The sequence below is a fragment of the Phyllostomus discolor genome, chromosome 11 (genome assembly GCF_004126475.2).
Source record: "Phyllostomus discolor isolate MPI-MPIP mPhyDis1 chromosome 11, mPhyDis1.pri.v3, whole genome shotgun sequence".
In the NCBI taxonomy this organism is placed as follows: Eukaryota; Metazoa; Chordata; class Mammalia; order Chiroptera; family Phyllostomidae; genus Phyllostomus; species Phyllostomus discolor.
The window spans coordinates 70410079-70433442 of NC_040913.2; the positions used below are offsets into that span (position 1 = coordinate 70410079).

Consider the following 23364-nt stretch of genomic DNA (forward strand, 5'->3'; position numbering starts at 1 on the left):
GCCTTGCTTCTCTGCGATCCGGCGCAAGTTAGTCACGGCGTTAAACATTCTCTTTTTCCACCCCGCACATCTATTTTCTCTTCCTTTCATTTTCCTGTTTTCTCTTTTTATCTCCTTCTTCTTTTATTTATTTGTTCTTTGATTTTGTTTTTTAAGGGGTGTTGACCTGTGCTGCGTTCTGGTAAACCGGACCCTGCTGCAAGGAAAGCGATTGGCTCATTTCGCCGATGACTGACGTGCTAAATGAGTGCGGCTCGCCGCAGCCCGGAGCTGATTGGCTGCGCGGGGAGGCTCAGAGGGCTTTGCAACACGAGCACCGGGCACTCAAGTCCTGCAGCCTCGGGAGTAGGTGCCGCGCGCTCGGGAGCCCCCGCAGCACTCAGGCCGCGCACGCTCCCCTCCCCGCGGCAGGCCCAGGGCCGCCACCCGCCGAGGACTGGGCAGGAGCGCGCACCGCGGATCCGGGCCGGGGTGGGGACGGCGCCTTTTGTCCCCGGAGACTCTTGGAAGTTTGCGGCGGGACTCGCGCGGGGCGGCGGAGGCACCCCCGACGTAGCAGGAGTGAGTGAGCGAAGCCAGCATGGGCAGCGGGCTCGGCGCTGGGGGCCAACGCGGGGCCGCTGGGGGCGTGCTGCTGGCGCTGGCCGCCGGGCTGCTGGCTGCGGGTTCGGCCAGCGAGTACGACTACGTGAGCTTCCAGTCGGACATCGGCTCGTACCAGAGCGGGCGCTTCTACACCAAGCCGCCGCAGTGCGTGGACATCCCGGCGGACCTGCGGCTGTGCCACAACGTGGGTTACAAGAAGATGGTGTTGCCCAATCTTCTGGAGCACGAGACCATGGCCGAGGTGAAGCAGCAAGCCAGCAGCTGGGTGCCCCTGCTCAACAAGAACTGCCACATTGGCACCCAGGTCTTCCTCTGCTCACTCTTCGCACCCGTCTGCCTGGATCGGCCCATCTATCCCTGCCGCTGGCTGTGCGAGGCCGTGCGCGACTCGTGCGAGCCAGTCATGCAGTTCTTCGGCTTCTACTGGCCCGAGATGCTCAAGTGTGACAAGTTCCCCGAAGGGGACGTCTGCATCGCCATGACCCCTCCCAATGCCACCGAAGCCTCCAAACCCCAAGGTAAGGCCATCCCCTCTGACGCCCCGGTCGGCTGGGGACCCCGGGACCCGCGGGGCTACAGCGGGGGCTGCGGGAACGCTTCTGCCACCTGGTCTCCGGCTGCCGCACCACCCGGGAGTTCGGACATGCTCCCTAGAGACTGCCCTCAAGCTGAGCAGAATGATTTTTCAAAGCTTCGATTCCGTCCGAGGTGTTGCTTTGCGCCTTTCGCGACCCAGGTGCACGGACCGCGGGGCTTGCCCGGCAGCGGCGGCTGTACCTTGGCCGCGCTCAAACTTGGTCCTGCTCCTGGAGCGGCTCTTTCTGGGGTCCAGTCTCGCTTTTCCATACCTGAAAAAAAATCCTAAATTTCCAAATGAAAGGAGATCCCGTCTCTCCTCAGGAATGGAACTGAGTCCCTATCCAAGTGTTTTAACACCCCAGGCGGGATGCGCCTAAAGGAAAACAGCCAAAGCTCAGAAAGGCCGAGAACATGCTAACACACGGGCTTATTTTCATAGATTCCATGAGGATTTCAAACAAACAAACAAACAAACAACAACTCTTTTCTTAACTAGGTCATTAGCCAAGTAGCCCAAGCTGCAGAAGTGGCTGAGAAAGAAAGTTTAGAAACTGGGAATTTCTGTTTCTCCACCTCTTTCAGGTAACAGTTTGGAGAGGTTTGGGGGATGGAAAGTCTCTTCTTTCTCATTCTTGCATACCCCCTGCTTTTCTCATTTACACAAATCCTCAGGTAATTAGAAAGATAAAAGTGTAATTAGTTCATTGTTCATCTCTCCTTGGGGAGTGGGGTTCTGCAAATTGGAGACTTTCCCAACAGCATCAGGGATGGCCCGAGGTTCCTCGAAGAACACCCTCCCACTTCAAGGGCAATTCTTGGGTGTGTTTTTTGGGGGGTGAGGGGAGAAATCCCAGAGAGGCAACAAAACAAAACAAATAAGAAACCCCCCCCCCCCCCCCCCCCCCCCCGCCCAGCACGTGGCCTGACTTTTATAGGAGTGAATTCAACCCTGAATTCTTTGGAAGCAAAGTTGAGTCTCGGAGATGTGGAGATTGTCTGAGATGGGGACCATGCCCAGGTGTGCCTAGCACAGGGGCAGGCACCTGGAGGGCTTTCTCGAGGAGGGGGCTTCCGGTGGGGGGCTGGCTGCTTGCTGACTTTGCCTGTCTTTATGTGATGCCAAAAAGACTTGTCCACTGAAGGGTGTGTTCCTCCAGAGGATAGATGTGAGGAAAGGGGCACCCTGAACTTTGAGTGCACTTGCTAATCCTAGGGATGGAGAAGATCAGTTTAAAGTGATTGATGCTGGGTGGCATGGGTCATGGCTGGCAGAGAGGGACAGACAGCAGCTTGCCTGCAGTGGCTAAGTCTGGGCACCTCTGCTCTCCGCTTCCTGGGTGTCTGCACAGGGTTAACCTTTGAGAAGTGCAGCCCTTTGAGAGCAAGAGCTGAGCAATTACCTAGAGCAAACAAAGCACTTTGTGTTCTTTGGTGTGGAGCCATCCCCTGCATCCCCCAGGATTTCCCTTCTCCCCTTCCTCCGCCGGCCACTGGGGGATTAGCCCAGCCCAGACCTGCCCCGAGAGGGCTGCCAGCTCTGCTTGGGCTGAGTCCGCTTGTCTTTCTGGGACAGTTAGTTGGTGGACACGGAGACCTGTGAGGGAGTATCTTTTGAAAAAGGGGAAGATTGGGGGACTAGCGGGGGGGGGGCTACCTATGAAGGGGAAAGAATCTTCCCAGCTGAACCCCCAAAGGCCCTTCTTTCCTTGGCTGCGGTTCCACGTGTCTGGGGCCTCAGGTCTGGGCCTTAGCACCGTCCTCTCTCCTCCATCCCAGAAGCGCACAGGCATTCCCTACCCTCCACACCCCCCACCTCCAGACCAGCAGGTGAGCAGAGAGAAAGGCTGTGAAGGGACCAGTCAGGTGTGTGACTAGGGAACCGGCTCTCCCTCAGCATTTTTGGTGCAAGGCCCTGCCTTGAGAGGGCATCTGCTCCCCGCCAGGACGACAGCCACTCCGTGGGGGGGGGGGAGCCCCACGAAATTTCCCCAGAGGTGGGAGGGCTGTGTGTGTGTGGGGGGGTGTCAGGGGCAGGTTGAGGTGGACTGCCCTTATGGCTGGTGGCTCCTGAATAAAGACTGGCACTTTGGGATGATGATAAGTACATGCACAATTTTTATTCTTTTATTCTTCATTTTATTCTTGAAAATTAAAACTGCGTTCTCAAAGCAGCAGCATCAGATCTCTGCATGATTTGGCAGGTTTCTGTTTATGTCCTGGGCATGTACAGCTGTGGGGTCTTGGGCAGCCCTTTGCGGCCACATGTTGTTAAAAATAAACTCAATAAAGATAAATGAAGCAAAAGACACTTTTCCCCGCAAAGGTCATTGTCCCAGCCACATCAAGCATCTATTATGGGAGAGGCAGTGGTTCTTTCTCCAGGAGAGTAATTTCTGGGCCTGGCCTTTACATTAGACCTGTGCTCTCTGGTAAGTTGTTCCTCCTCCCTCCCTGCCAGGTTTTACTACTGAGGTTGTATGAACAAGTGCGTACTTTTAGTTTATTGTTTAGGTGTGTTGTGCATGAAATCAGCCTGGCCGCTTCAGCCACAGATTGAGGAGGCCACAGTGCCCTCATTATGCCTGAGAGCCTTCCATAGAGTCTCTTCCCCCTGGATCCAGGAGCTGGCCCAGGGAGACCTGCCCTGTGTGTGCATGTGTGTGTGTGTGTGTGTGTGAGAGAGAGAGAGGGAGAGAAGGTGCTGTGTGTGTGTGTGTGTGTGTGTACACATTGATTTTTCAAAATGTACTTAATCCTGATTCCGGTGTTGGACTTTGTCTTCTACTCCCCTTTAAATGTTAATAAAACAGAAAACATTTTAGGTTTTGGTTCCTTTGCTTTAAATATTATTTTAAATATGCTTTGAAACAGCGATTTAGTTCCACCTCTCAGGCAGACGACGGGGTGGATTTCTCCTGCGGAGGCAGCCTGCGGGGCCCCAAGGACAATCGGAGGGGCACAGATTAATATTGCGTTACACATTCCTCCCTGTTCTGGATCGAGCTGCTGCTGCTCCAGAGCCGGCTGGAAGGGGAGCAAGGTGGGGGGAAGCCATGTGGAGAACACAGAGCTCACCTCCAGGAGCTCCCGAGTCCCGAGAGGCACTGACGGAAGTGCCCCCCAGGGAAGTGCCCCTGCGTGGTGCAGCGAGCCCTCGGGGAGCCCAGAGTGTCGAGATGAGACACCTGGAGCAGACGGAGACCTGGCGGTGATACCGTGGTGGCCGTGGCCCTGCCTCCCGTGTGGTCGAGATTATATTCATAGAACCTTGGGGCGTGATAGCTTCCGCTTTTTAAAAAATTACGTGTGCAAGGAAAACCCCCCAACACAGTGGATTCTCCCACTAGAAGTCACATGGTCCTTCCCATATTGCGGGACTTGCTTTCCCTGTTTTTCTCCCCATGCAAGCAAGAACCATATGTAAAACTCTGGGCAAGTTTTTCCCTTTGTTGGAAACACTACCAGTTTCAAATTTGCTTTTGGGTGAAAAGCAAATTTCCAACATCTGGGCCAAAACACAGCCCCACACCACAGTCTTCTGCTTGGAGTGTGGCTGTGGTTCTTGCTGCACTGAGAATGTGGACGGCGTTTGGCCCTGGGGATAGAGATGGGAGAGGAATCTGTCAACAAAGACTGAGGCATGTGGTCTCTGCTGGGCCATGTGGGCACCCTGCTTCAAGTGGTGGCTATGTGGCTAGCTCTAGACCAGCTGTGTCCTGGGAGCAGCATTGGCTTGGGAGGGCTGTGCAGCTCCCTGCTTATCCTCCGTCTCGGGAGGCTCTGCCCACCTCACTGAGCCACAGCGGAGCTCACGAAGGGGGAGATGCTATCCCAGAAGTCGTGGATGGGGAAGGGAAGAAGGAGGACCAAGAGCGTTATATTTGAGCAGAGGTCGCTCAGTACACCATGCTTCTTTCCGGTGACTTTCCTGTGCTCCTTAGCTCCAGCCTGGCATGGCTTAGAGGGCTATGCCCAGGATGGAATGCCCTTAGAACATGCTAATGCTTTCCTGGATCATGGGTCCAACTCCAAGTTGTTTGAAAGATGGTGACAGCGGTGGTGATGGTGAGAAGTGGTGGTGATGAGGATGATAAGCCGCCTGCACCCTTCTTGGGATTCACTGTACCACTTTCTTCCTGCCCTTCCAAAGAGACACTTCATCTCCTGGGATCCCGCCAGCATCAGTAGCATTTTGGCGTGGAGAGGCCTCCAGCCCTGGCCTCAGATGCCTCTTCTCCCCGGGGCTTAGCCACCTATCAGTGGCCTTCTTTCCAGCCACACACATATTTTCCTCTTCAAAGCACTTCACAGCACCATGAAAATGCCTGCAGAGCGTCCCTCCCATCCAGCTCTGTTCTCGCATTTGGCAGCTCTTGCTAGCAATAGCCCTTTCGGAGAGGGGTGGGTACTCAGGGCCTAGGGTTATAGTTCATGAGTCTGGCTGAATTTTCCTTCTTGGCTCCTTGAGAGCCCATCAGATTGATCTGCTGTCTTGTTAGGGGGTTTGAGGGTGGGAAGGGGGCAGGAGTCAGATGGGAGGACATTCAAAAGGAGGGGAGAAAGAACAGGAAACAAACGACTGGAGTAGATGTGTTTGGTTTATAAATTAACTTTCCCCGGGGACCCGCCATGCCCAATCAAGCCACAGTCGGAGGACCCACTCCCGCCCACACCCTCATGTTGCTTTAAGTGGTTGTGCTGTATTCTACAGCTCTAGCCCTCAACTTTTCAAGAAATTGTATGTCTGTGTAATATAGCTTTAGGTCCGGGGCTTTAGGACCCTTCATTTAGATTCTCGGGTGGCCCTTCCGAAATCCCAGAAGACCTGTAACTACTTGCACTCTGGTTGGGGGCTGATCTCTTTCCCAGGAGTGCCCCTCTCTGCACCCCTTAGTCCCACAACTCACAGCTCCGTTTTCTCCCCCTTCCCTCCCCTAGGCACAACTGTGTGTCCTCCATGTGACAACGAGTTGAAGTCTGAAGCCATAATCGAGCATCTCTGTGCGAGCGAGTTTGGTAAGAGCGTGTCCCCGGCCTCCCTGGGGAGGTTTGGCATTCCCCGCTGCATCTGCTTGAGGCTAAAGTCAAACTTTGTTTTTGTCCTTCTGTGTGGGAGGTTACTGGACAGGTTTTTGGGGACCTCATCTCGGAGTTAGGGCCGTAGACTTGGGGGCAGGTGGCCAGGAAGCAGGGGAAAGCTCCATTGCTTGGACACTCCCAGGAGGTACGGTGGGCAGATAGACGGGCCGGCCTTCCCTCCACACCGGCTCTTTCTCCACCCACCCCTAGGTGTCAGCACCACCCTACCCAGGATCTGAAATGGCCGAGGGGGCGGTGCCTTCCCTGGGAGGCAGGAATCAGAGGAGGGGCCCCTAGCAGATCTTTCTGGGCAAAGAAAATTGACATCCCCACAGGACTGGAATTTCTCTCTCTTTTTCTCAAACCACTCAGGGTTAAAAGGGAATCTCGAATCAGCACTTAGAGCCCCAGGAGCAGGGCTGGATGTGGACTAGGGAGCCAGTCTCAGGTGGCCTTTCAGGGATAGTCCCTTATAGTCTGCCCCGCAGAAAGACCTGTGCTCCAGACCCGCTGAGGGGCTCTCCCCTGGAGAAAGTAGTTGTTAACCCTGTCCATGGGAAGGGCCGACTCCCTCGCGCCTGCCTGTATTTTATATGGATGCTGCGAAGTGGTTCAGGCCGGGCCTGCTTGGCTAAAGGACAGGTTCAGCTTGATGCTGAACAGGGCATTTCTCATGGTGCCTGCATTGTATCCCTGAGGCTGGGTGTTGCCCTGAATTCTCACCAGGTAAAGCAGAATGGTAGGTAATGCGAGTCTCTGTGTCCATTTAGAGCTATCCACTCTGTGTTTTCATTAACCCAACATCATAAAGCACGTGAAAGGTCTTGTACTGGCAGAGCGCCACGTCTGAATGAGCTGCACATATATGTACGTGCACACGCGAGTTCCAGGAAATTGTACATATGACAGGTGTGCTCTCAGGGTGTTTGCTGTTGTGGCTGCAGACCAGTGGGAGAATTCGAACCCTTTGCCACAGAGAGCTTCTTGAGGATGGATGCATTCTGCGTGATTTGTTCCACGCGAGGTGTCTCCGCTAGCCTCTCTTGCCTTGATGGAGGACCCCACGAAGACTTGGTCTATTCCGCATTTTTCTGCTTGTGTTCGTCACACACCTTTTCTTGCTGTCGTTTTAAATGAACTCAAGTACAATTGTTGTGGAGGGCTCTGGTTACCCTCCATCTGACCGAAGCGGCACTGGCTTCTCCAAGTCCACACTCTTGCTTCGTCAGGAGGCGTCAAATGCCAGGCTGAGCCCGGTGGGCCGCCTGCCAGAAAGCCGGAGGCGGGTGGGGGTGGTGCACAGTTCTGCACTGCCTCAGCCGCAAGCTCTTCCTCCACAGACGGGGTTGAGACTCCTTCCTAGAGACGCCTTTGGGTATAGAGGAAAAGGACAAAAGTAAAATCTCCCAGAGATCCTGACGAGAAGCCTTTTGCTGTGTGGTTGGGGCAGGAAGAGTCTGCTCAGGTATGGCTATGTTCCCCGAGGGATCCTTAGGAGGGGTCGTAGATTTCATGGATCCACTTCAGATACTGTAAATCTACCACGTTCGCTATTAGAAATTGGACCCCTCACATGTCATCAAATCCAGGGAGTCATATTAACCTCTGCAGGGTAAAGTATTAGCTGATGTATATGCCCATATGATTTCTGTCGGGCCCAGCTCCTGGGGGAAGTGTGATGCAAACTCCGGACCTGAGTGTGTCCCGTACGTGGAGGTGACTGGCATGTGATGTCTTCCTATTATGGAGCTCAAGTTCAATGTATCCGATTATTCATTGATTCAGGCATCCATTCATTCAGTGTTTCTTGAGTGCAAAGCACTGTGCTGGATGCCATATTCAAAAATACTTAGCTAGAATAAGCCAAAATTTAATTGGAAGAATTTTAAAATCCTGAGCAAACACTAATCACTCACTTCCTAGAAACTGTGGAGTCATTTTATAACTCACTGGCTGAAGAGAGGGCTGTCGGAACTCAAGACCAAAGTGAATGCCAAGGAGCCATGAGGAGATAATCAATCCACGCTTATGCTCAGATCGTTGTCTGGAACACACCAGCCTGAACTTGTGGTCAGGTCTCTTCTAATCTCCCCCAGTTACCCACCACAATTCTGGTAGTTGGGGCCTTGTGGCAACTGGGTAGACTGGAGACATTCCCTGGGCATGAGCTGAAGAGGCAAGCCTTGGGGAAGAACTTGAGTTTGGAAGGTCAACCTCAGGGTGCAGGGTAAGGGACTAGAGGGTGCTCAGGTAAGTCTCCTGGATGGACTTCTTTTCCTCACTGCAGTAGGCACCGACGAAGTCAGCGAGCACCTGCTCACAGTTTCTGGGGGTGGCGTGGGGGCGCTATATCTTATTGTAATAACCAGTCAGGTTTTAACCAGCGGGTCTGAGTGATTAACTGGTTTGGAATTGTGTTCTTCTAGCTCCGAGATCATTTTCTGCTTGGGTTCATAGAAATTTTGACTTCCTCCTGGACCCTATAGGTCATCTTCTCAAGTTCACTTATGTCATAAGTAAGGAATCCAACTTTCTCAGCTGGCCTTCTTTTACTCTTAGTGTTCATCATCGAGGAGAAGACAGACAGCCTCTGGTCTTTGCCCTGGAGGCACTTCTCTAGCCAGCACGGTCTGGTCCACGCCAGGCTTCTCAGGATGCAGGAGAGACTTTTTGATTTTTTTTGTTTGTAATGTTCTTCTAAGACAATCAATAGGGGTCTCCCCTCTCCTTGCAGGGGCTGAGCTTAGCTCTGCCCTTCTTGGCACCCCGGAGAATGCAGCCTTGTTGAGAAACTTGTTCCCTAGCTTAGTTCGTTTCAAGTAAGGGAGGCAGTCAGCTACACTGATGGGATTTACTTAGGAAACAAAGAAATTCAGCAGTGTAAGCTGACACACAACAGAAAGGAGAAGGAAAGCTTTACTCCCTACTCCAGGGATCAAACCTTGCATTAAGTGGCCCTGACATCCCCGACGGGAAGACATCAGGTTGTTGGAAGGCTCTCTATGGGCCCTGGGAGCGAGCGGTGCATTCCTTCTGGAAGTCGGCACGCACACTTGCCCTGCTGCCAGCTCATCTTCGGACTCCTGCATGCGCAGCCTATTACCTCCTCCTCCTCCTGGGGCAGCGCATTTTTCACTCTGCCTGGTTTGCTTGGCCATTAGTCTCTCCACCCCTGCACTGTACCCCTCAGTTCAGAACACATTTTTTTCCCCCAATAGGGAAAAGCATCAGTAGAAACACCTGTGTGCTGATGCTCAGGAATGCAGCTGGATCAGCCTGGATCAAGCACCAGATGTGGGAAAGCCAAAAGTTAGACGGCGCAAAGTCTGTGACTTCAACATGGCGGCCAGCCCGCCTGCTGCGCTTAACTGGGGACGCACTGATCTGCTTTCTGTCCTCTCTCTGCTTTTCCTGCTATAGGACAACAGGGTGCTGCTCTCCTCTCTTAAACAGGCCAATATAGTATTTGCAAGCTGCTACACTAATAATCCTGCTGTTAACAACTCAGGGCCCATAGCTGTCTCTAACTTATAATTGCTCTGAGGTTAGGACCCTGCCTCTGGCCTCTCTCTCTTGCTTCCCCCAGTATCTGCAAACACCCTTAAGCTTTTCTGGCAGTTATGTGCATGACGATATATTTTTGCTAAGATAGTTTAGAGCTTTCTCTTGTACTGGCTCCTCCAGTTTTTTGAGCTTGAGAATTCACTTGGCAACTTCCTTAGCCCAGTATTTTCACACTGTGGAAAACGATTTCTTTGCCCCCAGAAATTTTCCCTGCCTTCTGGAAGGATTTTTCCCCCCATTTATATGTTTCCTCATAAAGAGTAAAACCATACTTTGCAACACGAAAATGAGTGAAATAGGAAAGAAAAAAAAGTCAGTTCTCACAAGTAGTGTTTGGGAGTATTTCCTAGAAGAAATACTTTGGGAGGTTCTTGCATGTTTGCTAATTTGTTCTCATTCTTTTTTCAAGGTGTCTTGGCTGTGCTGCTGTTCGGAGGCACAGTGTTTTCCTCCAAAGGGCAGTTTAATCTCTTGCAAAGAGTAGGTTCAGCCTTTCCAAAGTAAGCTCTGAGTTTCCTCCCACAGAAGAGGAGAACTGGCTGCCAGCACAGTAATTGCAACATCTGTAAGCTGCTTGAGAGCAGGGGCTGTGTCTTGTACCGTAATTTACCTAATGTAAGATGCCCGTTAATTGTGAGAAGCACTATTCATTTGTTTTGTATCACTGACAAAGAAAACATACTTCGTGTTCAAATGTAAAGATAATCTGTATCTTAGAATGAACAAAACAAGGTCTGCTTGTACTTAAATAGTCTCTGGCACAGCGTCTTAGACATGGAGGCATAAAATAAATGTTTGTCAGATGTGAATACGAATGATGGGATGGCAGCGATTTGGAAATTGGACTTCCTTTTTTTTTATATAAAAGGAGAAGGCTCCTTTCCAAGTGAATATGTACCACTTGTTTGTTAAGTTCAAGGAGAATCACATGTCCTGTTTTGGGTGACTGAATGTATATGTAAAAAGCTCTAACACTCAAAAGTCTAGTTCAGTCAAAGTAAAATGAAATAGACCCTGGGGCGGCATGGGAGGAACTGTCGCCCCAGGGTGACAGCTATAGTGGAAGATCCCTAAAATGCAGATTTCCGTCACAGCTCCGCAAGTACTTGGAAGGAGTTGTCGTGGCATCTCGCCTGAGGGAAAACACGGGTTTGGCCACTTTGAGTGCAGCTCGCGGCCCGAGTACCAGGCTAGGCCTTTGGTGCACGGGGCTGGGTTGGACAGTGCGCCGACCGTAGCTGGACTAGGCGCCTTGCGTCCTTCGAGTTGGCCGGGTGAGTCGTGATGTCATTGCTGGCTCACCCACAGTCTGCGATAGGAGAGTTCCTGAGTAGATCCCCAACCTGGGGTCCTGGCCAGAGGAATCCGGTCTTGGCAGTTTGGATTGAGGTCATATCAGGAGCACTTTACATTCCAAAGTCACGTGGAGGAAGCGTGGAAAAGCCGGGGAAAGAGTCATTTCCCCCGCTCTGGCGGGCGTCGCACGTCCTATCTCCACCTCTGGTTCCGTTTTGGCTCTACCTGTGGCAGGAAAAGAGACGGAGCCAGTTTCAGCGAGAAGCAGTTCTCTTTAGCATCTTGGAACCAGTGAAAGCATACTCGAGCGTGAGAAAGTACACAGAAACCCAGGGTCCGTGGATGGGCATGGCGTGCTCTGGACCTGGGTTCAGTCTTCCCTCTGTCACCATGTGCATACTCTGCAGCACTGGGCAAATCTCGGGACCTCTCCAGCCCGCAGTTTCCCTCAATCGTTCTGTCCTGAATGACAGCTGATAGCCAGGTACAGGATTCGGGGAGGAACCGGTGAGACAGTGTGTGGGGAACCTCGCCCTGGGCCTGGCACGCAGGCCGGACTCCCTGAACATTCACTGTGGTGCCCTTGGCAGGGACGGCAGTAGCCCAGCGACCCGTTCCGGGCAGATGAGGCCTCCCTTCGTGACTGACCAAGGACATGAGAGGGGCGTCTCAGAAACTGCTCTCCACTTAGTTTATTGAAATCTTTCCTGAGCCTAATTCTGTTTCCAGCCCTTCCCGCTCCTTGCATCATGCTGCAATGGTTGCTCTTCTTTGTCCGAAGACACATGTAGGTGTGGGCACGGCTGGGTTCAGGATCGGCTGACACAGGCCTTGCCCCTCTTCGCGGTGGTTCCTCAGACGGCCAGCTGCCGACCGGCGAGGTCTGGGTGTCCTTTGATGTGCTCTCCCAGCTGCAGCTCTGCAGTTGCCAGTAGCCCTGCCCCTGGCCTCACCCTCATCTTTTCAAAAAGTTTATTGTGGCGGAATGTACATAACATAAAGTTAACCATTTTTAAGGATGCAGTTTAGTGGCGTTAAGTACATGCTCATGGCTATCAGCCGTCACCGCCGTCCATCTTTGGGTGGTTCGATCACCCCAGAATGAAACTCTGTCCCCACACACTCGCTGCCCGTTCCCCTCTCCGCACCCCCACGAACTGCCCTTCCACTCTGTGTGTCTGTGACCATTCTTGGTGCGGCGTGTCAGTGGAATCCTGCAGTATTTGTCCTCGTGTATCTGGCTTATTTCACTTAACAAAATGTCCTCTTTATCATTTGATGTGTATATAAACTATCATGGGGAAGAGGGGCAGGGAGGACGTGCCCTCAAGTTCACCCCGTTCTCTGAGGGTTTTCTGGGAGCGGTTGGAGAAAGAGGGGGCGAGGGATGAGCTTGGATGATGGGGCTGGGTGTAGCCCCCACAGCGGCCGTGGCCCATTTCTCCAACCACTCCCAGTGGTTGTTTTGCTCATCCGTACCCCTTTGTCATGAGCAAGGGATGCCATGCTCATCTAAAGATACGCTGAGCATGGTGGGACTTCAAGGTCAGTCCGTAGGGGGCTCTCATCCTAAAGACTGAGGAACATAAAGCTCAGAGAGAGGAGTTAGTCACTCGATGGCCCAGGGCCACTCCGCCTGGCATCCCTTGCAGGAATTGCTCCCATTGGCACTTCTGCGGGCAGCCGGTCCAGACTCCATACCCTTCCTCCCGCATGTTCTCTCATGCCCGCCCGCTGGGCACACTCTGGTCCTGCCAGGAGGTGTGAGGGCGCTCCTTGGGGAGCGGATGGAGGCTGCTGTCTCACCATGTCCAGAGTCTGTGGGATGTAGATGGACTGACGCCTGTGCCCAACACGTGGAGGGAGCGCAGCCATCGTCGGTTTCTTTCTTTGTGGAGAGAAGCAGGCAGTGCGACAGAGGAGAAAGAACACAGGCTTCAGGTCAGATGGGCTTGGGGTAAATCCCAGCCCGATACGCTGAGCCACCATGAGGAAGGCTCCTAACCTTCTGAGCCTGTCTCCTCACTTGCGAAGTGAGCGTGGCGATTCGTGTGTTACTGTGGGGAGCACGGAATTCATCAAGTGTGTGCGGTTCCTGGAGTATGGTGGCCACTCCATCTGTGATGAGTATCTCTCCTTCCTCAAAAGGATCGTCTTGGGATGGAAATCAGCTTAGGTAGGAAGATCTTACCACTAATGAAAGTGTCTGGTTTGGCAAAATTTTTAGGGGAAAAAATGGAATGTCCTGATTAATTCTCAGGTTAACAGAGGATTAAGCTGAAGAAGCCTTTTTAAAAGCCCATGTGGAAAAGCTTTAAAAGCTTTATACGACTTCAAGGTGCTGTAGTTAAAAAACCAAACCAAACCCAAACCAAACCAAAGCAGACAAAAAACCCCTATGCACTAGCGGCTTTAGATGACGCCCGTATGTCATCGTAAAGCTGGGTGTCATCGCTCAGCTAGGGCTGCAGGACACAGGGAGCTTGGGGTGAATACAGACTAGTTCCAGGACACGCCCACCGGAGTTGTTTTCTTTTTGGATTTTTGTGTGTTTTTAAGAAATCTTAGTCCTAACAGGAGCTTTTTTGCTCACAGTTTATGAGGGTCGGTTGAAGAGAAGTTTTAGATCTTGGGTGTGATGCTTGCCCCTTCTTCTCTGCAGTGTCTGCAGGGCAGATTTCAGTTTGCTTCCCAACAAAACTACGTGATGTTCAGTACGTACCTGCCTTAACCGAAAACAGGCTAAGTCGAGAAGCCACTGAACATTTAAATATCGGTAAATTTTGTCCAATTTTGCAAAAATGAGCCAGAAGGTCCCAATCTGTATTTTTTTTAAAAGGAGAACAAATGGCCAAAGAAATGCCAGGCCCTTGCCCGGCCTCAGCCTGCGGAGAGCGGCCAATTAAATGTGCATTAGCTTCGGAAGGCTTCTCAAAGGCCCATAGATTGCGCTTGAAATCTTTGTTTAGTCTTTCAGGAACACTGTCACATGGATGATTTATCAAAGAAAGTTGTTTATCTGGCAGTAAAATAAACTCTGGGCCTGTTCGGGCTAAGATTTCCCGTGAATTTCTACCAAGGTAAACACTGGTAACTGGCAGGTTGCAGATTCCGTGTGAAAGCCAGACACATACAATAAATATTTGAGCTACAGCTTTGCCGTGTAAGAGGCCCGACCTGTCACTGGTGCTGTCACTCTCGTCGGGCCTGGGAGGACCTGGCACTGCAGCCTGCTCCGCTGGGCCTCTGGGAGCGAGAGCTGGCTGGGCCTGTGTGCACGGGAGCTGCCCCTGCCGGGTGGGCCTCCCTGGGCTTGAGTGCCACTTAGTGCTGGCACCGGGGACTTCCTGGTGCGGAGGGGACAAGCCTCAGGACGGCTTCCCTCGGCGTCACACAAGCGGCCTGTGATGAGTTACGAGGGAAGTGAACCAGAAGCGGGCAGCTTAGGTTTCTTTGAAAATAGACATTTGTCGAGCCAGACTGGCAGGGGGCTGGGGCGTGCTGAGTGATTTGGGAGCTGGGGCCGGGGCATGGTGTGGGCTGGGAAGCCGCTGGGAATTCTGCTGAGCTGGACCTACAGCGGCAGAAGTGCTGAGGTGCTTCCCTGGGATCTCTGGCTTGGCTCCTCCGTGGTCGTGAGCAGTCTATTCGGGAATAAAGAGAGCAGGGCCCGCTCTGTGTGTGCGGTGGTGAGCGTCCAGGGCCTGAGTGATGGGTGAATGAACAAATGGACGGTGGTGATGGAGAAGAGAGGAAACAGAGCCTTCTCCGCCGTCTTTGAGAGGAGGATGTGGAGGTCCTTTTTCATAGCGGCTTTTCAGGGAGAGACCACTCAGTTGCAAACTGCTCCTTCTCAGTCCCAGAGGCTGGAGCTTCTAGATCACCGTAGTCTTGGTCAGCATTGTTAGCAGAGAACTGAGTTCAAGGGTGTTTGTGGGTACCTTCTGTAACTTCGGCCCCACCTGGGTGTCTCTGGTCCTGACTTCCTAGCTGGGTCAGGGAGGGGAAGCAGGACCCTGGAGGAGAGGTGACACTTGCCTCTGTTTAAGAAGGGCTCGTGTGCAGGGCGTCTGTGTGCAGGTTTGAGTCTTGAGAATAAACGGCCTTTCCAGGTTGGGTGTGTGAGGCCAGGCGGGTTTGACAGCTCTTAGGGATTGGTGTGCAGGTAACAGATGGCTCACTGGCTTGCAGAGATGTCGGGGAATAAAGGAGTATTTTTCTGTAGGGCAGGCAGGAGGGAAATCATTTACAAATTCTGAAAGGGTGTCTGTGAGTCGCACAGAGGTGCCCACACGGTGCTTTGGCAGTGGGGAGAAATTAGGAACCAGCTTCCCTGAGCTGCGTTCTGGCTCCTTTGGGCAGGATTATGCATGGGATTTTCCTTTCCTTGTTGTCTCCAGCCCGTCCATCAGCGTTTCCCCCAGGACGTTTCCTCAGTACCACAGATGTGTTCTCTCTTTGTGAGCCCCTGGAAAACCAATTCACATCTCCGTGTCTTCCACAACAGACCCTTTCAGCTTCTGGAAGTGGTGGGACGTAATCGCCAACTCTGTGTCTGGCAGTAGAGGTAGAGGTGGGGCCTGGAATGAGCGCTGTAAACCCTTAGAGACAGCTGGCACCTGCGGAACGTCTCCTCACGCAGAGCTCCGCATGGGGTCTTGGAGGCAGGTTCTTGCGTCTGGGGCAGGGATGGCCTGTGTGTTCAGGCTTCCTGTGGTCCCAGCTCCCTACCGGGGACCTGGCTCCTGTCCTCCAGAAATTTAAGGATCTGGTAGATGCGGCAGGCCTTGGCCATACTTGTTTCTCTTTGTTCCTGGTGATTTCAGATGCTTTAGTCAATGCAGGGGTGTCCAAACTTTTGGCATCTTTGGGCGACACTGGAAGAAGAGTTGTCTTGGGCCAAACATTAAATATGTTGCAATGTGTAATCACAAAAAAAATCTCATAACATTTTAAGTAAATTTCTCATTTTGTATTGGGCCACATTCATAGCCATCCTAGGCCACAGGTGGCCCGTGGGGGGCAGGTTGGACACACCTGCTTTAGTGCGTAGTCCCATCCTTCAGGACTGAAGGAGGAAGGGCTTTTTTGTGGGGGTGGTTGGGGGGGGCTGTAGAAATTCAGGCCAGTTTCCTAGAAAAAAGGAGTATCCTAACTTCGGGCTCATGATTAATGGAGAAGGTAAAGAAAAGCGTTCCTGGTGTCAGGATGAGGGATGGGAAAGGGAGTGAAGGGTCAAAACAAGCAGTAATTCTTAAAGGGACAAGACTCACATCAGGTCAGTAAATGCAGGTAAATGTCATTTGGCCTTTCTGGCTACTGTGTAAGGGCTAGCCCCGGCCAAGGACGTTGGGTCTCAAAGTCTGAACTGAGGTGTGGGGAAGAAGAACTGGTTCTTCTCACTGGCCGCTGCTGTGTATCCCACTGGGAGGGTGGCGAGGTCCTGGTGGCACTGGGCCTACTCTCCACGAATGAGTAGCAGCTGGACTGGGTGGGTGTGTTACAGTGGTCACCTGTTCCGTGTGGCCATGCACCCAGGTCAGAGACACCGCCTGGCGGGGCTGGGCTGCAGGAGGGAAGCCGGTCCGTCACTAAGAATTGTTGCTCTGGCCAAGGTTCTGGGAAGTGGAAGGGCAAGACGGGGCTGCTGAGGGCAGCTTCTGACCTCCACCGAACCCGCAGCCGCTCCCACCCACAGGGAGCAGGGCTACCTGGAGAGTCACAGCCTTTGTTCTGAGAGTCAGAGGTGCACGGTGCCACATGCCCGCCAGCACCCTGCCTCTTGGATTACAGCTTCTTTACTCTAAACATGCATTCATTTAAAAACAGGTGTGTGATGTGTGTGTGCACGTGTGTGCTTGTATGCATATGTACATCAAAAAAAAGATTTTATTTATTTTATTTTTAGACAAAAGGGAAGGGAGGAGAAAGAGACGGAGAGAAACAGCAATGTGTGGTTGCCTTTTGTATGCCCTCAAATGGGGATCTGGCCTGCAACCCAGGCATGTGCCCTGACTAGGAATCAGATCAGCAACCCTTTGGTTCAGAGGCTGGCGCTCAATCCATGGAGCCACACCAGCCAGGGTGCATTTTCTTTTGAAAATCTAACTGTCTGCTGGAGATGTGGATTCTTGCACAGATTATTTCAACAGATGATTCTTGGTCTTCTACTGAGCACGTGGCCCTGCTTGTACATTATAGCGCATGTGCTGACTTTGTGATCGACACTCAGAGAAATGTCACCTGTGCAGACAGGAGTGTTTGTATCATTTTTTCCCAGGGTCCAGGAAGAGGGCAGTGCCCATAGTCAGAGCCAAAGCGAGCAACCACCTCCTCCCTCCAGGTGCTCCGAACCCTGAGCTGAGCCTGTGACAAGAAAGCCAAGGCCTTAGCTGGCCAGAAGATAGGCCTCACCTGTGCACCTAAGCGCAAGCAGGGGAGATTTTCAGTGGGTCCAGTTCCATCCTATTGCATGTTGCCTTTTAAACGGAACTCTGAGGGAGAGCCCTGCACAGAGCCACCTTGTCGAGGTGTGAGCACCCCACTTTATCATGCCTCCCCCTGACTGAACAGGAGCTGGTGGGTGGGGTGAAGGTGTATCTGTGGGCGAGCTCACGGGAGGACTGGGGTGCCTCGCCCTCCCCATTGCTGGGGCCAGCTTGAGGCCCGAGCTTCGTTCATCCTGGGCTTCCCCAGGGTGCATCTCTTCTGCGTCTCAGGCCCTGGCACCCAGCCCTCCTGTGCTGCTCAGCGTGGTGCTTCCTGCCCTAGATATGGAACTGCCTCGATGAACTGACTGCGAGTTAGTGTGAGAGACCGAGTGAATGCCAGCAGACGGGGAGCGAGGGGGTATTATCATGTGTCAGGCTCAGCACTGGTTCACGCATGCAAGAATGGGTATGCAGGACAATGAGGGCATGTAAAGGAGAAAACACACGTATAATATTGTGCCATCAAATGCTGAAATTCCTGTAATAGGCAAGAGCTGGGAGCCACAGGAGCACAGAGGAGGGGACAGTTCTTCCCAGGGAGAGGGTCAGGGAAAGCTCCGGAGAGGAGGTGCCTGGTGCTGTCCTCCAAGGAATTGGTGGGAGTTTGCCAAGCCGAAAAGATGGGCATAGGAAAAATATTCTAAGCTGAGGGCCCAGGACAGATCAGGACATGGAGGAGTGATGTTGTCTGTGCGTTGGGGCATGGTGATTCTCTCTGTGGTCAGCTCCTGAGGTCTGTAGTGTGCGTATCTAGAAATGCAACTAATGAAGCTGGCCAGAGTCAGCTTATGTTGACCTTGGATGCCAGGCCAGAGAACAGAGCCCTTGTCTGGTTGGTGGTGGAGAAGCACCAGGAACCTATTTGAAAATGTTACTGTTGCTTCTGCTGCGGCTGCCATTGAGGAGCAGCAGTCATGTCTCTCCACTACCCCATGGCCGTGGGCCTCAACAAGGGCCACAGAGTGGCAAAGAACGGGAGCAGGCTGAGGTGCAGCCGCCACCATGGGTGCCTCACCAAGCATGCCAGGTTCATGTGGGACAGGATCCGGGAGGTGTGTGGCTTTGCTCCTGTGAGCAGCGTGCCATGGAGCTGCTCAAGGTCTGTAAGGACGAGGGGGCTCTGAAATTCATCAAGGAAAGGGTGGGGACACACATCCGTGTGGAGAAGAAGAGAGGAGGTCCTTGCGGCCATGAGGAGGGCAGCTGCCAAGGAGGACTGAGCCCCACCCCCTCTGCGTGATAAAGCCTGTTTAGGAAAAGAAAAGAGAAGAGGAAGAGGAAGAGAAGAAGAAAAGATTTTACGGTCACTCACATCTTAAAAGAAGACCTTGAGTGTGGAGCAGGGGGAGAAGGAGGCGGCCGCCTGAAAGAGAAGCCGCTCACTGATCCTGGTGATGAAGCACCGACAGCGGAACTTCAGGCATCAGATGGGGTGTTCGGGTGAGGGTGGGGAAGGGGGAGAGAGGAGGCCCTCAGTCACATCCCGTAAGTAAGGGCTCAGGGCAGTGCTGGCTGGGCCTGGGCCAGCCCGGGGCCACCCGCTTGAGGAGCTCCTGAAGGCTGGCCTGATGAGGTCAGCATGGGGCCCTGACGGGCTGAGAGGGGCCATCTGCTGCAGCCAGGGTCCCCGAGAGACCTTGTTCTGAGTGTGTGCAGCAGGAGCCAGAGCTTGTAATCAGCTCGGAGTTGGGCCACTGCAGAGCTGGTTATTACCAAGAGCAGTCATCGTTAGGAGCTGTCATAACCTCCCTGACTTTTCTCTCCAGACCTTGTTAGTGGCCCAGGCAGGCAGCAAATACAGCGCTTCTGGAGCCAGCCCTGTGGTCGTTGGACTGGTAACGGCTTTAGTCAGGGCCCGAGGGGCCAGGTCAGCTCAGGTGTCCGGGGTTTGCTGGAGGAGGGAGCCAAGAGGGGTGGGGGCTGCAATACAGGATAAAGGGAGAGGCCTCAGTTGGGGTGCATTCGTGGATTATGTGTGTGTTCATGTCTGCATGTGTATATGAGGAGGTCTGGGTTGTGTGTGTAGGTGCACGTGTATAGCTGTGTGGTGCAATGAGCTATGTGCACACGCACACCTATGTGATTCACACCTATGTGAATCCATGTGTTTATAGCCTGTCTGCTTGGCAAGCACAGTCATGGCAGACAGCTGCTTGCAGAGCTAACGGGAGCCTACCTCTCACACTGCCCCAGCCTCTCAGTGCCTAGTCTTCACTGGTGAGGTCAGAGGCTTGCTCCTTCCCCCATTGCTTCCCAGCGAGGCCTTCCAGAATGTGGCCCTGCTTTCCCTGGGCTCGGGAAGCCCATAAAGATTCCTCTGCCGCATGCCTTTACACAAACCCATCTTGAAGTCGAGGGTGCACTCCTACAGTCTTGGTGTTTTTTTATTACTCCAAATGCCAACTCGGCCTACTTTGGTCAGGTTTCAGTGTTTGTAGCCAATCCACTGAGGACTGCTGGTCCTCGGGCAGGAGTCACTTCCTTAGCAGATTCCAGTGGGGAGCGGGGATTATCTAACGGGCATGCTGCAATCCCAGGGGTTTGAAAAGCGGGATGGAAAGAACGTGCTTGGCCTCGGGAGTCATAGGGATCTACGGTCAAGGCCTGGCTCAACCACCTGCTGTGTCAGCTCAGTCAAGCCACTTAACCTCTTCATGACTCAGTTTACCTCCCTGTCACAAAACAAAAATAAAGACTTCTGTGCAAGGAGATGTGATATGATTGACAATAACACAATTCCAGAGGCCTGGGATCTGATTCCGGTGCTGCCACCGAACGACTCTGTGAGTCGGGCCGTTCTGTCCAAGTCTCTGAGCCCGTTTCCTAAGCAGATTGCAGGGGTCACCCTAGGTGGTCTCTAAGGCTCCTCCCAGCCCTGAAATTACATAGTTTTATTCAGCAAAAACTTTGTGCCGTGGTTTCTTTTTAAGATTTTATTTTTATTTGTTTTTAGAGAGAGGAGAAGGAAGGGAGAAAAAGGGAGAGAAACACTGATGTGTGAGAGAAACATCAATTGGTTGCCTCTCGCATGCTCCCAACTGGGGACCTCGCCTGGCACTCAGGCATGTGCCCTGACCTGGAATCGAACCGGTAACCTTTAGATTCACAGGCTGGTGCTCAATAATCACCTTAGCCACACCAGCCAGGGCTGGTTTCTTGATAGAAGATCATTGTTGGCCACTCCCTGCTCTGCAAAATTTCACTTGGGAACACTTGGCCTTCATCGTAGGCACCTGTGGAAGAGAAGCCAGTGTCTAGGAGTGTGCAGCAGATGAGAAGTGAGTTGGATGCCCTCATCCAGGAGTTGAGCTGGGGTTGCAGGACCGCCGCAAAGGACAACGCATTGTTACATTGTAGATGCGCGCTCCCTGACAGTGCCTGGGGGGCTGCTGGACATCCCGACCTCGGCTCCACTTTGGACCGATTCCACTTTTGGGATCCCCCTTCTGACCTTGTCTTTGAGGTTGTTGCTCTTTCCTGTGTTTACTCAGAAGCCCAGGGATGGAGGGTGCAGGACCCTCTTTGCCCGCATGGGGAGACACAGCCAGATGCGAAAGCACTTTGGAAGCGTGGAGCGAGTGACCTATAAGGAGCGTTGTCTAAACCTCACAATCGAGTTTTAGTTCCAGCTCCACAATTTACCAGCCATGAGACTTTGGCCAACTTTAGTTCCCTGAGCCCCAGTGTTCTTAGCTACCGAACAGGATCATTGTGTACACTTATCAGAACTTTCGTGTAGACCCTGTGAGAGCCTATCCAAGCGTCCTAGAAATGGCAAAGTGAAAACTCACTCTCACGAGTGACCCCATGGCAGCCGGTCACAGGTGCCATCTCCGGCCTCGCTCGGCATCCCCAGGAGATGCTTTCTGTTCAGGCAGAGGCTGTCAGCAGGCCCAGTGCGGCCATTTTTTCCTGAAAGCATTTCCATCATAAGCTACACACTTGGCTCTCCTTAAAAAGGAAAAATGAAGGGTGAATGCATTTTACAGATATACCAACTCTGAATCAGGCTAGTAGTAGTGATGTTTCTCTCGAAGGAGCTTATCGTTTTAGAGGCTCTTAAACCACAGGCTGACCCAACCCTTGAGCATCTCTGGGCTCACGAGGGAATGCACATCACCTGAAGACTCAGGCCCAGAACCATGGGGTGGGAGAGGAGACTTGGGAAATCGAGGCCTGCGTCTTTGTGCCAGCCTGGCCCCCAGAGAGGGGACAGTGGCACCGCGGGCCCTGGTGCAGAGGAGTCACATCTGGGAGTGACCGTTCTGTGCTGCTCTTCTACACTGATTCCAGCGTGCAGAATGAGTGCTCAGCCTGGTGGCCGAGGGCAGATGTTTGGTGTACAGTGGTCGGAAACTGAGCCGCCAAGCCGTTGTTCCCAGACCTAGATGCTGCACAGTCAGGCCGGACGTTTCCCGCTTTCCAGGGGGCCTGGTGACTCTCCCCTCTCCTCCCTCAAATGGATAAGCCCGTGTGTTTGAAGATGGCTGCCTCTCAGGGCTGTGAGTGTCAGGAAAACAGTAGCCGAGAGAGCTGAGACTGTCTAGTCCAGCAAAATGAAGACTTGCTCTGCATGGGTTTGGGAGAGCCTGGCTTGGCGAGGAAATAGAACCGTGATTAACAAGGTAGTAGGGTCCGCATCACAGGAGCCATTCAGAGGCCGGATGGTGCCTTGCCTGCGATACCCAGAGGGCCTGCCTTTGGCGGGAAGCCAGAAGGCATGCCCCTGTGGTACTTCCCAGCCCTGCAGGGTCCAAGATTCAGTGATTTACGGAGCTCTTGTTATCTGCTTCCCACTCGGGAGGTGGCTGCGTTGGTGGGTGAACCTTCCTTCTCTTAAGGATATCAGATTACTTTCCCGAGGAAGGTGGAGGAAGAAACAGAGGCCCCCAGCTCACGAGATCACCCAGAACGTGGCGTGCCACCTCTGAAATGCGTGTCTGTTCGGTGCCAACCGCGTGTGCAGACCCATTCTTCTGCCGGGAAAGGGCCAGCTCCTGGGTGTGTGAAAACACACCCTCAAATTCATTCCTAGCTGCATGCCTTTGTGATGAAGACCAGAGAGATGGCTTGGAGCCTTCTGGTGCTCACGACTCTGGGGGAACGGTCTTCCAGCTGCCAGAGAGGGGGTCCCACAAACCTGGAACGAAGTGCAGGCCCCGGGCTGGGCCTCCTGCTTCTCCTCCCCTGTCCTGCCCTTTTCTTCTTCCTATAAGCAGGACCATCTGGTCTACCCCACTCGCGTATCAGTTTTCTTGGTGACTTAAAAAAAAATCCCTTTTTGCTTTCACAGTTGTGTAACTGTGTGTGATGGGGGAGGGTGGTGAGAACGTTGAGCCTGAAGCTGCCCCTTCACTGGAAAAGGAAAAGAATCAATAGACTGTTGTTGATTTTTCTGTGTGACTGACAGCTCTTTGCCTGCAGCCTTCTTTTCTTACAGACTTAATGTGTCTTCTGGCAGGTTTCCTTGTTTTGAATGGTTACTCGGGTGGGGAATAGTCAAGCCCAGCGGAGAGCGCGGCACCTTCCCTTTATTTCGCTCGTCCTGTCCAGGTTCCCCTTGTCCTGATGCCCTTTTGGAGTCTGTTGGTGGACTGAGTCTGGTCTGGGCCAGCGGAAAACTCTCTGTGCTCCTGCCTTTTGCCCTGCAGGCTCCCGAGAAAGAGAAACCCAGGTGGAGTTGAGAAGCGCCTGTTCTTCCGTGGAGTCCTCAGCATAGGGTTCCCCGGAGGCCCACCCCCTAAGAAAC

At 52.9% G+C, this 23364-nt stretch overlaps 1 protein-coding gene across 2 annotated transcripts in view; it reads left to right on the forward strand.

Moving 5' to 3' along the window:
• Positions 1–287: 287 nt before the first annotated feature.
• Positions 288–23364, forward strand: part of SFRP1 (secreted frizzled related protein 1) — a 40260-nt gene continuing 17183 nt past the window's right edge. Inside the window, exons 1-3 of one of the 2 annotated variants that reach the window (XM_036011574.1) lie at positions 288–1124; positions 6124–6201; positions 9483–10195. In XM_036011574.1, coding sequence (XP_035867467.1) covers positions 581–1124; positions 6124–6201; positions 9483–9727 — 867 coding nt within the window. In that variant the 5' untranslated portion in view covers positions 288–580 and the 3' untranslated portion in view covers positions 9728–10195. Of the gene's footprint in view, positions 1125–6123; positions 6202–9482; positions 10196–23364 lie in introns of those variants that run through there. The other variant, XM_028526955.2, reaches the window with a different exon arrangement.